Source organism: Phlebotomus papatasi, chromosome 2, assembly GCF_024763615.1.
Source record: "Phlebotomus papatasi isolate M1 chromosome 2, Ppap_2.1, whole genome shotgun sequence".
NCBI lineage: Eukaryota > Metazoa > Arthropoda > Insecta > Diptera > Psychodidae > Phlebotomus > Phlebotomus papatasi.
Window position 1 is genome coordinate 51,332,213 of NC_077223.1, and position 16,313 is coordinate 51,348,525.

General features: G+C 34.2%; 1 protein-coding gene across 38 annotated transcripts in view; it reads left to right on the forward strand.

The window, feature by feature from the left end:
• LOC129801532 (CUGBP Elav-like family member 4) overlaps positions 1–16,313 on the forward strand; it is a 966,051-nt gene that overhangs the window by 868,524 nt on the left and 81,214 nt on the right. For all 38 annotated transcript variants that reach the window (XM_055846701.1, XM_055846702.1, XM_055846703.1 and 35 more), the window contains one exon: positions 5,029–5,108. In XM_055846701.1, the coding sequence (XP_055702676.1) occupies positions 5,029–5,108 (80 nt within the window). The remainder of the gene's footprint in view (positions 1–5,028; positions 5,109–16,313) is intronic.

Genomic DNA, 16,313 nt, shown 5'->3' on the forward strand with positions numbered 1-16,313 from the left:
ACCACAAATTCCATATGCTCTCCATCACTGATTGTGCCCTCGAGGGTGAATGAAGATACTATAGGCGGAGGGGGGAGGGGGGTCAAAGGATAGAGGGTAGAGCATCCTTATTCAACCCCAAAAATTCAAATGTTTTCCCCAAATCAAAAATATTTCATTTACTGAATTTTCTAATCCAAAGCTTTCCAGATATATCACGAACATTTACTTTGAAGATCTTTTCTGATTTTAAAGATGGTTGAGTGCCTCAAAAAGCTCATATTTCATATAAATTTTGCGTAAAGACAGCCTTACGGAAATTACCATAAATTTAATTATCATATCCAAACTCGTTTTCAAGTTTAAACTAATACCAAGTATTGGATTAAGCACGTTTCTAGTTTAATCACAAACAACTTTTTCTTGAGTGCAATGCTATTCAAAGGTGTATAGAGCCTTTTGGAAATAGTGCCAGAAGTTAAAATGACATGCAACAAAGTACAGAGGGATTTATACCCAACCACCAAAGTTAATTCAATTGATTTTCCATTTGAGCTTTCCGAGGTGATCGAGAGCTTTAACTTTCATGGTGCCAAAGTAACTTAACTTTGTGGGTGGAAGTTACACATTTTGCATACAAAATTTTCCACCACTCATGGAGCAAAATTGTGAGAACATCAATTCAAGTTTTCCCATTTAATGTTTGAGTGAGCAGAAAAAAGGGCAGAGAAAGACGCCATCAGGGAAAATGCGAGTATGGAAATCTGCATAATCCTTGATTGATCGAGAGAGAGAGAGAGAGAAAGGAAAAAAAGGAGAGCAAAAGCTCCTTAAAACCTCAAGGAGCTTTTCCACCCTAAAACGTTCACTTGGCATTTTTCGCTTGTATATTCAAGAGAATCTTTGGACGATGTAAAGCACCGTATTTTACTCCCATTAATTAGTCAGGCAGAACAAATTAGCGTCCGTCAATGTTTGGAAACTGCATTGTTCCATCCAATTTAAACTTTTCAGTATGGGGTGGTTGTGGGAAAAAAATGAATGATTTCCTGGCGAGCTTCTTCACTATCTCCTCCATTCATTCTCGCACCCTTTTCCCATGGACCTTTTCTGCTAATTTTTATCCTGGATGGATACAACAGAAAAAAAAGAAGACTCTTCAGGGAAGAGTAATGGTCATGAGGATGATGCTTGAAGAAAGTTTCTTCCAGGAGCTCTTTCTCTCTTCTCTTGAAGCAATTAGTCCAATGTTGTGCACCATCTGGAATAGGAAGCGCATCGAGAGTGCCCTCCATCAAATTGTCGGCCTGAGTGCGATTTTCGTATAAATTAGGTGGGCAACCTGTTGGAAAATTGGCCATAGAAGATTTTCTTCTGCACAAATGCTCCACTAATTTGCCCTCCGCAGAAATTATTAAGCATCTCTTACCCCCCTCAACCAGGGATTGCCATTCACTGTACAATATGCAACCTGGATGTTGGTGCAGCAGGAAAAAAAAGTCCAAGAGCTATTGAGAAAATAAAAACATCCACTTCAACGGTTCGCTCGGAAGTACCTCAGTCCTTCAACTCTTTTATTCAATGTTGTGTATATGAAAGATTATCTCTTCCTTTTTGTGCCAAGCAACAAATGTGCATTTTCTAGAACAGAGTTGATCATGTAATTAAAACAAATTGTAGATAAAATGGAAAGATGAAAGGCCGTCAAATTTATCTGGAAATACAAAAAAACCACCGGTTTAGTCTTGCCATATATTCCAAGACATTTCTAAGCATCACATTCGATTGAAAAATACGCTTTCTGGAGTCTTTCAAATATTTGACCTTGAAAAACCGATATTAGAAATTTTAAGTGTGTTTCGAACAGGTATTCATAAGAGCTCCTGTTAGCTTGGCTTGTAAGCCTAAGCGTTTTTGTGTTTGTGCACAGAGAAAGGCGACAATCAGAGTGAATGGTACCCAATTCCCCAAATTTCACCCAAGTACACTGAGAGAAATCCGAAAAAGTCAAAATAACATTCCGGAAATGTTAATTTTACCCTGCAGTATTGATCCGAAATCGGTGTAAATATTACCATTTTTAGGTGTCTTAGGGGTTAAAGGTACCCTTTTTTCATGTTGATTTTACCCTTAAAATTAACCTTAAAAAATGATAATATATTTTTCCACCCGAAAAGTGTTAAAGTTATGACGAAAAAAAGTTAATCGTAGCCTCTTTTTTTCTCAGTGTAGAGATAGGAAAAAATATTATTACGAATAATCCAATGGTGTTTTCGAATATGAACCAAATGTCCGCCTAGGTAAGCTCTAAAAGATATCCAAAAATGAACAATTCCAAAAAACACCGTTTTGGAGAGGAGAGTAAGTGGTGGGGGAAAGTAAAAGGCATGGCCCCCAAAGGTTCCAAGTAGTTATCTGAAACCATTCGGCCTCCACAGCTGTCGACAGTTAATGGACGAACGCACAAATAGGATAACATCAAAAAGTCGAAGCTTCACATTTTCAAAATTTTACCTAAATAAGACCCCTTTAGACCCCTTTATGGCCTCTACACACTACAGAAAAATATGTCTAAATTTTACAATTTTTCCTACAAAAACGTAGGGAATTTCCTTCAATATGGACATAAATTTCTCTAGTATGTAGAGGCCATTAGAGGTGAGGAGTCGAGAAATATAATAATAAACTCAAAATCGATGGATTACATCGACGCTTCCATTCCATACTATGCTTTTTCAAATTAACAACTTTTCAGGAGAGCTATTACAGAGCGATTATTAGCTCCGTCTGGTGGAGAGAACGGAAAAAGATATCGACAAGCGGTTTTCGGCAAAGGTTAAATGTCAATGGGTGGCTAGAAGTGGATAATGACAAATCCACCCTCCCATCCCCCTTCCGCCATTTTGCAACACCGCCAATTTTTTTTCTCAATAATTCAGCCCCTATGGTCGATCTCAAATTTTAGTATGTTATAGCTGGGCCTAAGACCTTTCGATTAAAAGAACTTAAAACCCCTCAGACCCTCTGACCCGAGCTAGATAGGGTCAAAAATTCAATTTTCAAGTGGCCTTATCTCCGGTTCTAATTATCTGAATTTGAAAAATTTAGTGTTTTGGAAGGCTCTCGTGGAGTACTAGAACCCTTATGACATCCTAATATCATCCGATTTAATTGAAGGTCCGATTAAATTCGAACCTTCGATTAAATTAAATCTACCTATGGTCCGCTAATATTTTCAGTGTTAATGAGCGATTTCGATGAATTCGATTTTCGATTATATCTAAGATCGAAATCTTTCTAACGATGAGTCCCATCCATCTCTACACCAACCCACTGTACCCTGACCCTTACTATATTCAAATGGACCGTACTCTATCTCTAATGTGTATTAACCGAATTCAATGAACTTTTTAACTGAGATTCTGTACAATCTCAGCTTTTGTGGTTTTTCTTTTATTGGCCTTCCCCACTCAGACCATTTAAAATTAAAAATGATCAGTGATAATCCTAGATAAGCTTATGGAAGCTTATGGAAGCTTAGATTCTTTACAGATGACTCCGAATTGCGTGCACCTCTGGGTGCTTGCAACTCGGAATGCGTGAAAATTCGATTTTGAGTTGAATTTTGATGGTAAAGAATCGCGTCGAGAAAACTATTTTTGGTAGTAGAAACGGATAATATTGATTCGACGCGATTCTTTACCCCAAAATTTTGTTTCATGAAATTTTTCTAGTCTGATAGAAGCGTCGTAATCACTAGGATTAAGAATGAAGATATATTCGTGGTTAATGTATATTTAGAACTTTTATGAACCATAAAGATAATAACTTAAGTAGGGTGGAATCACCAGTTCTCGCCAGTGCCCCACTTCTCGCCACTTACATTGAAATCGCTATTTTTCGCAATTTATGAAATAAATGAGTCGCAATTTTTTTGTATTGTTTCTGCTTCTACGCATAGAATCGAAAAATAATAATTATTCGTTTTGGATTCACGATTTTGATCACTTTTTAGAGCAATATTTTAAGCAAGTGCATCGAATCCAACATCTCTTACCAAATGTACTAAGTGTCGTCAAATTTTCATCAGGCCAAAAATACCTATTTGGGTAAATAATTTGTCTATTGAATATTTAATTGCACTTGTGGAATACATAAAATTTGTATTTAGTCAATTAATATTTCATTTTATATTATTATGTATAAAAATGAGGCATGGCGAGAAATGGTAATATTCTGGAATTGATTTTACCATCTGTCGCCATATCTTTTCAATAGGCGACGCCAACTTCACTTCGTACATTCTCAGTTGTCAAATCTGCATTGTTTACTTTCTGCAAAAGCCCCATAATTTGATTTCTCAAATAAAAGTGAAGAAAAATCATTTAAAGAGAGTAATAATAAAGTGATCACAAGGAAAGAGAAATGGTGAATGTATTCTTTTCATAGCATTGCCTAAAATAACCGAGTGTGGTTCTTTTCAAGTGGGTGGCGAGAAGTGGTTACAAATTTTACAAAACTGGCGAAAAGTGGTAAAAAGTGGCGACGAAATGGTTATTTTTGCATTATTAATAAAAATCAGTTTTTTAAGTAGTCCAGCGTTATGTTCTAGGATTATTATTTTCACGTATCTAGAGTCAATACATCTAAGTAACTTTGTGTCAAATTTGACTTATCTTGTAACAAGGATTCAAAAGTTATGATTAAATGAATTTAATTTTTTCCTAAACATGGCGATAGCCGGTTATTCCACCCTATAGTTTAAATTTAAAGGGATTTTTGACCCAGAAAGCTTGTTAGAATTTTTTCTGTGAAATATCGCAGTTACTTGACAAACAAAACATTTTTCGTTTTTCAAAATCACCAAAAATTTCAACAAAAAAAAACCTTTTTCACTTTCCTCAGCAACAATTATTATCGGTATTAATATTAATAATTTGTTTAATCACCAAACTATATAAATTCCAACTCTGCTCTTTCTGCCAAACATACGCTCTTTTGGTGCTCTCTTGGTAGCTGTATTAATGTGTTTTCCTTCTTTTGTTGCAGGTTGTGCTTTTGTTAAGTTCAGCTCTCATCAGGAAGCACAAGCAGCCATCACAAATCTACACGGGAGTCAAACTATGCCGGTGAGTGGTTGTTCATCTTGTTTACTTGCTATTCTTCCGACCCACCTTCCTGCCATCCTAATTACTTCCAATGTGGGGCTTTTTTTTAATTAACAACCCCATGCACTTGTCTCTGGAGATTCGCCACCACCATCACCATTCCCCGTACTTCTTCCTTCATGAGATTCTTCCGCATTCCAAGCAAATCGCTGTGAAATTGCTCCAACAATTGCAGATTCCTCACTCTCGGGGATATTTTATTAATTTCATTCCACCGGCTTCATATAGCCTTGTATTCGGGGCAAAAAGAATTATCATAATGGAGCTTTTGGACGAAGTGAAAATAATTTAACATCCTAGAAAGACAGTTAATTAGGGATGCTGATGAATTAGCTCTGCGTGATGATCAAAAGGAATTTTATTCCATCTCTTCACAATTTTCCTTCGGCAAAACTGGGTATGTTTGCATGTGAAAAGTCACACAGAATTTACAACTAATGAAAATTCATGTGTATAGCTAAATTATTGAGCTATTCACATTCACTTCATTTGCACTGTTGCATTTTACATGAAGCCTCCGAGTTTTTAATCATGCGAGAAAATTTTGTACAACTTCTCGTTACATCTTTCAATGGTTTTTGAGTTGTAAATGTTGTATTTGCTGGATTTTCTGGTTTAATAACATTACGTTAATTTGTGAATAATGATAAATTTTACATGAAAATTTGTAAATTATATTTTCTATATTGAGAAAAAAAATTAAAGAAGTGTAGGGGGAAGTGAGGCACCTTTGAAAGTAAGGCACCTTTAAAATTGGGATTTTCACCTATTTTTAAATAAAATTAAGCCATATCGTGATACAATTTAGGTGCGCAAACAAATTATTATTTAATTTTATCACGATAAGGCTCAATTTTAATTAAAAATAGGTGAAAATTCCAATTTCAAAGGTGCCCCACTTCCCCCTATTTGAGATTTATTTCCTTTTTTTATTTTGTAAAGATTTTTATTACAATCCATAAAATCCGAACATCATTATTTTTATTGAATTTGTATGATCAAATTTCGGTTATATTTCATTTTAAGGATTTTCTAATTTTCTTTTACTGCTATAATTCTTTGTGAATAGAATAATATATTTTCCATTTCAAAAGATGATTTCATTTCAAAAGATGGCTAAGGTCCCAGCATTGCGGAATACTTAAACTACCAGATAAAACTCTCCTTAAAATTATTCTCTACTGTTTTTGGGTTCATACTAAGTTTCATACGGATTTAAATTGGCTTATAAACTTTCAAAAAACTATATCAGGAATGAATACTGGCTAAAAGTAGCCCACGATTTTAGATGCTTCCTCCATGTAGGGGAAAGCACTCTCCCTTCGAACGTTCATGCATTCGAATAATGTGAATTTCTCTTACTTTTCCTAAGAGATTTCCACATGGCTGTCACATAATTGTCAATAATTGATAATAAACTAACTAATATTTAATAGAAATGTTTAGGGCTCTTAAGAAAACTTAAAGAAAATTCTGATTGAAATATTATCATTGCATAATGTATGATTTAGAAAAATGTAAATTACGCAAAAATTAAATACCGAATGTAAAATTCACAAAATATAAATATCTGCGATATTCAAAAAAATCTAAAAGAAAGAAAGAAACCTGAAGAAAGAACGAAATTTATATAATCCTAAAATAAACGAATTATTCTCAATATTCCAAATATCCGGATTATTTATTAAATATTCCCAAATTTTGAAATTCTACAAATACTTACAACATTTGAGGTAATCTTTGACTATTGTGCGAAGAAAACACGAAAGTAATCGTGCAATATTAAAAATATTTAGAGGAAATCGTTAAATATTTCATAAATAAAAACTTTCACATTTGAAATAATTGTAAAATATTTATGATATAAAAAAGTCGTTAAACATTTCATTAGGAAATAAAATATTTGTGAATTATATTTCAAATAATTCGGCAAACATTTGCAATATTTAGAAAAAAAATTTTTTTTTGACTTTTTCCAGTAAAACGATTTTCGACTGTTATACTCGAATGCTTCCAGTACTCTCCTTTCGAACGTTCATGCTTTCGAATAATATGAATTTTTATTTATTTTTCCTAAGAAACTACACATTTATATTAAATATTAGTTACATTATCAATTAATGGTAATTAAATGTAAGTCTCTTAGGAATAATTAAGAAAAAAATCACATTATTCGAAGGCATGAACGCTCGAAGGAAAAGTACATTCCCCTACTATTGACCATCAAATATGAATCTTGGAATCTTAGACTTATTTTTTGCAAAATTCCGGTAAAATTTCGTTAGAACTTTTGAAAATCTACATTTTCTGCAAACTGTTTCTCATTTGCAAATTATATTTAAGTCTTTGAAATTCTATATTTTATTTTAAAAATTTTAGTCTTCAAATTCTTTTAAAAAATCATTTCAAAATTTCAAACAGGAAAAGATGAGGTAATTTTAAGCATGTATAACTCTGGAAAATAATTTTGATATACTTAGTAAATTAAATATATCTTACTTAATTTATTAATCTTACTTACTTAGGGCAGAATTACATTGACAATAAAATGCTCGCCGTAGCCTCACCGTATTTCGTTAATTTACGCATTTTCATTGCAATTCTTACGCAAATTTTCCATTACCGTATTACCTTATCTCATATTCGGTGGCACTAGGTGAAAATAATATAAGAAAATTGAATAAATAAAACGGAAATTCGATAAACGGTGAGCAAAAAAACTGTACGATTAATTTCTCTTACAGTTTGTTTTTGCACACCGTTTATCGAATTTTCGTTTTATTTCTTCAATTTTCTTATATTATTTTCACCTAGTGCCATCGAGTATGAGATAAGGTCATACGGTAATGGAAAGTTGCGTAAGAATTGCAATGAAAATGCGTAAATTAACGAAATACGGTGAGCATTTTACTGTCAATGTGATTCTGCCCTTAATTTGAATATAGTTGAAAATACCCAAGAAGCAAAATAGCTGCCTTACAGAACCAAGTATTAAACAAGTCTTTTAGTGCACTTTTAAAATACTTAAAGTGAGAATTTTCTGTTGAAATTCCTATAGACGCTCTTAAGATCCTTAAGAGTGCGCCACTTTACTTATAGTAATCTCAGTGATGGAACCAAGAGCGTTATAAGCAAATAAAAAGATTTTTGGTTCTATAGTGCCTTACTTAAGGATTTCTACAAGGCTATATTAAGAAAAAATCGTTTCTTGGGTAGTGGTTAATAAGTCCAAAAATGAACTTCATCTGCTTGAATTTGTCCCCCCTCATGTGTATTTCGTTTAGAATTTCGCAAACGTTTTTGAATCCCTCTCCCTCTCTCTGTCTTCTGAAACTCCTATTACATTTTCTGCAAATTGATCTTCATTTCTTGCGGATGCATTTATCTGAGTTTGAGCAAACAGAAAGTTGAGCTCAAGTTACAAAAGCTCATCAAACAGAGTGTCTTGCAGTGGGTGACGTGGCTTGAAGGAGTGGAATTTATTCGTCCCATACACTTTGCATCACAATCAACGTGTGATTTCCTTGCAACTGGGGCATTTTCTGCATTCACGGTGAAACTGTAAGTCATTGCTAATGATTGTGTCCAAGAGCGTGGCTGAACAAATGGCAAAGAGACGGGGGAAAAGCCTGAGGAGTGGGAGTTTTGGGTGGAATGTGGGCAGTGCTTGAGAGATAAATAGAGTGCAGAGCAATTCATGCCACAGCCATTTCCATATATCTTCACCCAAGTCTCTCCGGAATGGCAACAGTGTCCGGCTTCCTCATGAATCTCACCCGAACACTTGAGTGATCATTTGTCGCGCACGGTACTCTCTGCACGAGGTTGACTCCCTAACGAGCTCACACACTCACTCCATAAGCTGCTATCGTGTTTTACAAACTGACAATCTGACAACTGTCCACAGAAGGATCTCCTCTTCTGACACACCACAATTCCCTGGTATCATCATATCTTTGGCAAAGTAGAGGATTTTACGGAAATTTATTGAAAAACCATATTCCTTTCCATCTTTTGGTAAAAAAAAAGAATTTTGCTCGTTCGTTTTTGAACTGTCCCTTTAGAATTCAAATCTAATTTCGATTTTTATGTCAATTTATGTTACACAAAAACACAATGTCATAATAAGCGCAAAATCGTTTCCCTGAAATTTATCCCTCATTTGAAATCACATTAACACAAATTGTATTCATTCCCTATAAAGAAAATAATTGCATGTTTCATTGCCCACCGTTAAAAATTCAAATTATCATATATCGCAAAATTGCTCGAAAAATAGAAATATTGAGCTATAAAGTGTGATTTCTCATCCAGGCAAATGTCCAATTTTGCCTAGAAAATAAAAAAGGCGCCTCTAATGGTATTTTACAAAGTATCGAAAATTGGATGAAAAGTTTGGCAATAAAATACATAAAGGATATCGTAAATTGTGTGCCTTAAACACACAAAATTGCTCATTAAAATGCTTCTCGGAATGACTTTAATTATGACCAGAGAGGATTTTCCAAGGGGTGTTCCTTTTGGGCGCACTGATTAAATTCCTCAAATACAGCAAAATCACAAGAAGCCACGCCAAAAAGACGTGAAAGAGGGTTTGAGATTTTTTTTTAAACTTCTAATATGGAAAAATTGAGAAAGCTATTGGAGTGTGAAAAATCGACATTATCCACTGGCCGTAAATTCTTAATGGCACATTTTCCAGTTATATCTCTTGCCGAACAGCGACAATTAATAATCGCTTCTCGCGCACTCTCGGTATTTTCTTTATGGGTCGACAATGGAAAACGGGAGCAGAAAATTCTACAATCTTACGGTTTTGGGGGGGTTCTTGTTGAAAAATTGCAATATTACTTTTTATTCAATATTCAATATAAAAAACAATAATAAAAATAAATGAATGAATGAAATATTACTCCATGGACTTGAATCATAGTTAAAAATTTTCCATATTTATAAGGGCATAACGATTTTAACAAAATCTGTATGAGCTTTGTTCGTTTTATTCAACTTATGCACATGAAAATATACTTCAGTGTCATTTGTCCTTTTCTTCTGACATCTCCCGCAATTTATCTCAGGATACCTTAGATACAAACCATATCCTATCCCCTTTAAGAAAATCCATAAATGCTCTATTTCAAACAGATCCCTTCAATCAAGACCCATCTCTTATTGCTTCAGCATTTTGGGGAGTTTCTTAAAGAACTTAACCGAAGAATTTCGTTCCTGGTAAGTGTTGTTTCATTCAAACGGCACCTCAATAATCGTCTCAAAGTAGAATCCTGAAGCAGGTATATCACTAAATTATCTCTGGAATGCCCACCCAGTGGCCACAGAGGGATCTCTAAATAGAGAATCTTTCTCCCAGGAATATGCTTATAGAAGAGATGGTGAACGTGCGCCAATGAGCTGCCTTACCCATCATTTTCTCTGCCCAGAAAAAAAGCCAACCCTCAACGCATTCCGCCGAACCTGTCGCCATCTCTCTATCGTATTATGTGGCACAGGTGTGTCTTATGGTTCGATATGTGTGTATAGCACTCAATTTACTTTTATTATTTCGCCTGTTCTTCTCCGTGGACGCTTTTCCCCCTCAGCACAATGTCGTTTCTCATGTTGGTGAATAACCGAGAAGGTTTCTGATGGAAATTCTCTACGTTGAAAAAAAACCATCGTCCGCGAATATAATCGTATGTAACACACCCTTGTTGTGCTATTTCATCCCCTTAGATGCCAAAAATACCCATTTTTGCCAACGATCCACACACCAAAAATTACACAAGTGCCAAAGTGAATTTTTTCACGGGGATGACAACGATATATGAGAGAGCTTAAATTGGCGAAAGCAACTGCTGCATTTTCTACAGACGTACGTATTTTTTTAGGGGTTTGGGGGTTATAACAGCTGAAAGACATCTCAATTAAAGTTTCATGATCTACAAATGAGATTTTTTAAAATATGATTGGCTACCCAAGGGAGAACAATGTGTAGCACATGGTGTACGATCTTAACAGAATAATATATTACAAATTGTAATATTTTTTAAAGGTCCTAGACGGCACCCAAGAAGCATTTTGTTCCCCAAATACAAATGTACCTGCACACGTACACCTTAAAACCTGCTCTTAGTAGGAGAAAGTGGGGCAAATAGTCACAAATCGAAAATTTCAAAATTCAATATCTTCAAAGATAAAAAAAAGATAGCGACTTAAAATTTTTTCCATAGACCTTCTTCAATGTTTATAAGTTTCTCAGAATTCGAACAAAGAATTTAGAAAATAAAAAATACTGTAATTTTTAGCTCTACTTTTTTGAAATAATTTCCTTACAGCAGTTGTCAATTTTTACATATTTATTTTCCATAATTGATGCACTGGTGAATATTTCCTAATTGATTTGGATTCTTAGAATACGAAGCCACTATCCGTTTTAGCATTTTCCAAAGATTCTTTTCTCCAGAAATCCTTTTATTAAAAATGACCACTTGGCGTAAAAAGTATTAAAAGGTATGGGGCAAAAAGTAACAAAACCGGAGCAATTTTTGATGTCTCACGTGTCCCAGGTGAAAATGTACATCATTGGCATTTGTCGCCCCTCGTTATTGTAGACAGTGATGAAGACGAAGATAAGAAAAAATTTTAATTAGTACGTACAGCCCAAAGTATTTATGGAGGATATAAATTTTTACGAGTTTTACTGAATTTAAAAAAACAAAACACAACACTTCTTTCTACTATAATTTTTTTATTCTACACTTAAGTGCACTTAAGTGACATTTACTCGGCAAATCTTCGGCAGATTACGTCAAACACATCTCGTCCAATTCGCCATTTTCGCCTTTTCAAAATTCTTGAATGGAATTTTCTTGTCAAAAAAAGCCTCTGAAAAATAACTTGAAAAGCGCTTTTCTTATTCAGATAGAAAAAACGTTGTTCTATAAAGATGTAGAGGAAAAAATTTTCTATGAAAATATGTCATCTAGGTTTTTTTTTTTAATTTATGGGAGATCGAAATAATAATAATAATAATGCTGGCACAACATTTCATGAAGCAACAAGGCCTTTTCCCGCAAGAGGATTTTCTAGACATGTATTATTATTTGTTCTTGAACGGGATGAGGTTTTCAGTCCCATGCCCGTGGAATCGAGTGCAGTGAAGCTCACTAGATACAATCCGAACACCTTTAACGCCAGAAATATTCCTGGTGACTTAAAGGGGATTCGAACCCTTGACACTTGCATCACAGAGCGAGTGCTCTACCACTTGATCCATTGAGTGCCCAAATAAAGTGAATCAAAATGTTATAATTTTACCCCATGCCTGATACTATTTGCCCTAGCTTTGAGAATGATCACAAAATTATCTTGTAGAAAATGGCTCTATTAATGCGTATCCTTACAAAATAGAGGAAAATGACTTTCACAAAGTTATAGAGTGGTAATTTTCCTATAAATCTACGCTAATTAGAAATTTCTGGGGCGCTCAGATAGCTCGTAAAAAAATATCCGTTTTGTGACTTTCTGCCCTAGTCTCCCTTAATTTTCATTGACCAAATTGATCAAATTTATTTTTTTTATGGTTTAGTAATTAATTAAGAGTGCGAAATAATGGTGCAATTTTGAAATGTCACAAACTCAATAAATTTTTAAACAATTTATTGAAAAGCCTAAAAATGTTTGGGATTTCATACCTAGATTATTTGTGGTCTTTTTTAAGTAATGTACTAAATTCCGGCCAGCTTGCAATTCCGACCACATTTTTTGTTCCTCAAATTTCTATGAATTTCTAGTTTTTGCATCCTCTAGAGATTATACAATGCAAAAAATAACAAAAAATATCGCTTCAACGAGCAAGATGATCTGAAATATGCATTGGAAGAATTCCGAAAGGGCAAGGAACTATAAGAATGAAGGTGGCCGGAATAGGGCACCAATGCTATATCTACATTTTTATTCATTTTAAAATGTATTAAGACTGATTTTAGAGAAAATAAAGACGATAGACTGTCTACAAGATTCCAAGCAACACTTCTTATAAAAAAGTAACAAAAAAATCAATTTGTATTAAAAATATTACATATCAAACTTGAAACTTTGGCGTTTGCATGTACCTATGCCGAAATTTGGCACACTTACCCTATTGTTTTTAGCTTAATTTAATCAAGAAAAACAAAGATATAATTAATTAGTCTCACTTCAACATTTATACTACGAAAAATGATTAGTTTAATTTACTAACATTATCAAATTTATTACATAGTTTTTAGTGTTAGAAATATTTATTATGAAAATTTATTTTAATATCTCAAAACTCTAATCCTAAATGCAAATACATTTTTTATCAAACCAATTTAATCTATATACAACAAAGATAAAATTTATTGTTGCAAAATAATTAACAAATGGATGAGGTGCTTTTAAAGAACTGTATAAACAATTTAATTCCTCAACCATTCTCAGGTCTCATTTCTTATTGCAACCACTTTGATATTGAAGCTTGAGACAAGTAAAGGAAGTTCTGGGCTGAAGAGACGATGAAAAACATACACTCTTTTGTGGAAAGATAGAAGAAATTGTATTTGTATTGATTCAAATTTATGCAAATAAATTTTCTACTCCAGTGAAAGGCTCATGAATTATGTGCCAAAGTGGGTGGCATATGGGGTGGATTTTGCTTGTGGATGAATATAGGGGTTGAGTATAGAAAAAAACACGACAGAGTGAGCTTGAGGGATGAACGAGAGAAATATGGGTATGTTAATTTCAATTTAATAATTCAACAGCTCACGTATAGTGAGTGTTACCACTGTCGACATAAATTATTGTAAATTTTTCGCAATTAATCACTAATTTATGTAATAAAACATGTAAGGGAGGGGTGTGGATAAAAGCTCTGCAGTGCTCTCAATTTTCAAGTGAGCTTTTTTTATGCGCAATGTTCTTTGCAGCTGAATAATGGCTAGTGCGAAAAAAAGTATAATTCATTGTGAAGTGAAAGTGAAAAATTCTTAGTGGTTTGGGGGAGGAGGACAAACAAATTTCCATATAGTTTGCTGATGGTTTGGAAAAACTTTTCCATCAAGCAATTACCGGGAAAATGGGGAGTAGCACAAGACAACGGAGTTTACAGGGGAAAAAAAAAGCTTATAACGAGAAAAATTGGTATGGTGTGAGCGGAAAAACGCGAAAATGATAAACAATATTAGCAACAATAGCTGTCCACAGCAACACTTTATTCACTTCTTGTACCATCATCAATTTTGGGGAATAACTGTGGGGATGGTGGGTGGAATCACCCAATTGTGAATCCCCAACAATGAGATTGTCTCGTGCAGACGACTCTTAGAAAAGGATATTTTCGAGGGGAAGTCCCATAAATCAATCGGAAAGATGTTAAAGCTCACAATCCGATTTAATGAAAGCCACTGAGAAAAGCGGATAAAATTCCCTCGACCATCCAACCGCCATACCCCCAAATCCCCAAACATCTCGTAGTCTCTATAGTCGTCCATCTGGAAGTTGAATTGTTTGGTGAAAGGTATAATTTGCGACATAAAGTGACTCCCAGAAGAAAACTATGCACTTTTAGCAATTAAAGTTACTAAATTCAATTTGGCAAACTTTTCACACAGACCCCATACCCTCATAGCTTTTTGTCAAGTGGTTAAAATGAATAATGAGGGTGAGAGACGTTGGGAAATTTAAGGGGATCCAACCTTCGTGACATGACACAGTTCTGCTTTTAAAGAAATCTCCGTGAGAATTCTTAAGTGACAATTAGGTGATATACCCCCTGAAAATCACCATTTGTTTCTAATGGAAAAGTAATCAAGAGAATATGGCAGGTGATTGGGCTTATTGTACCCAATGGGGGCTTCTTACGCGGCCTTTCTTGATGGAAATTATCGATATTATCATCAAATTGAATATCACTTAAGTTTGAGAAGGAACCCCAAATTGCAATTGTGGTAATATAATTATAAAATGAGTGGAGCATGTATCGACTATGAAGGTTGGATTGTCATCCTAAAACAAATTTATTCTATGAAATTTTTTCGTCACTCTTAACGACTCCAACACGTGTTTTAATTTCAACTAGGAGAAAGTGCGGTACCTTCGGACGACTCAAGCTTCAAGCTTCGTACAACTCATTTTTTTTGAGAATTTCACACATGGTTCTATTCAAAAAATTTGAAGCATAAGACTAGGTATTAAAATATAATATTATAATGTACAAAATTCATTACATTGAAAAACTGAATTGTTCGAAGCTTAAGGCGGAAGTGGGGCACCTTTGAAATTGGGATTTTTCACCTATTTTCAATAAAATTGAGCCTTATCGTCATATAATTTAGCTGCAAACACAAATTAAAAAGTTAAATTACATTATGATATAGCTCAGTTCCATTTAAACATAGGTGAAAAATCCCAATTTCAAAGGTGCCCCACTTCCTTCTAATCTTCCGAAAGTAGCGTCCTAATGCAAAACATTTTGCAAAAAAAATGGTATACGCAACTAATAATTTAAAAAAAAAATATTTTGGGGTGACGATTCAATCTTCATGGTCCTTTACCTTACAATTTTATTTACCAATTTGCCCCAATAACGAGTAATTCCGTGATATAATATTTGAGAAGTCACGATTACGGCAAAATTACTCTTATGCTACCATTATCCATCTCTCATTTTATGTTACAATATTTTAGCGATAATGACCATGCGGACGCGGTAATCTAAACTGGGCAACTTTCAACTCATTAAATCAAAAACTTAACCTTTCTCAAAAGTCAAGTGACTCAAATTTGGCCACTATGCGTACGATAAAGGTATTAGTAACAGTTTAGTAGAAGTTACGCTATTAGTAAACAACGCTTACTTGAGAGCCTCTTCCTTCTTTGGCTTTTATAAAAGTTATAAAACCAGTTTTTCTATTGTTTTCAAGGTTGGTTTTACAAGAAATGTCTTACTAAAGTCGAAAATCAGAGACCTCTGACTAGGATCTATGACTGTGAGGTCTCAGGTTCGAGGTTGAGGTCTCGTGAGGATTAAGAAGTTTCATGTAGAGTTAAAAATCTATGGTAAAAATTTTAAGTACCGGTTTCTTTTTTTTACATATTAAATTTTAAAATTTGTGGTTTGGAAATAACGTAAATCAATTTCAAAGG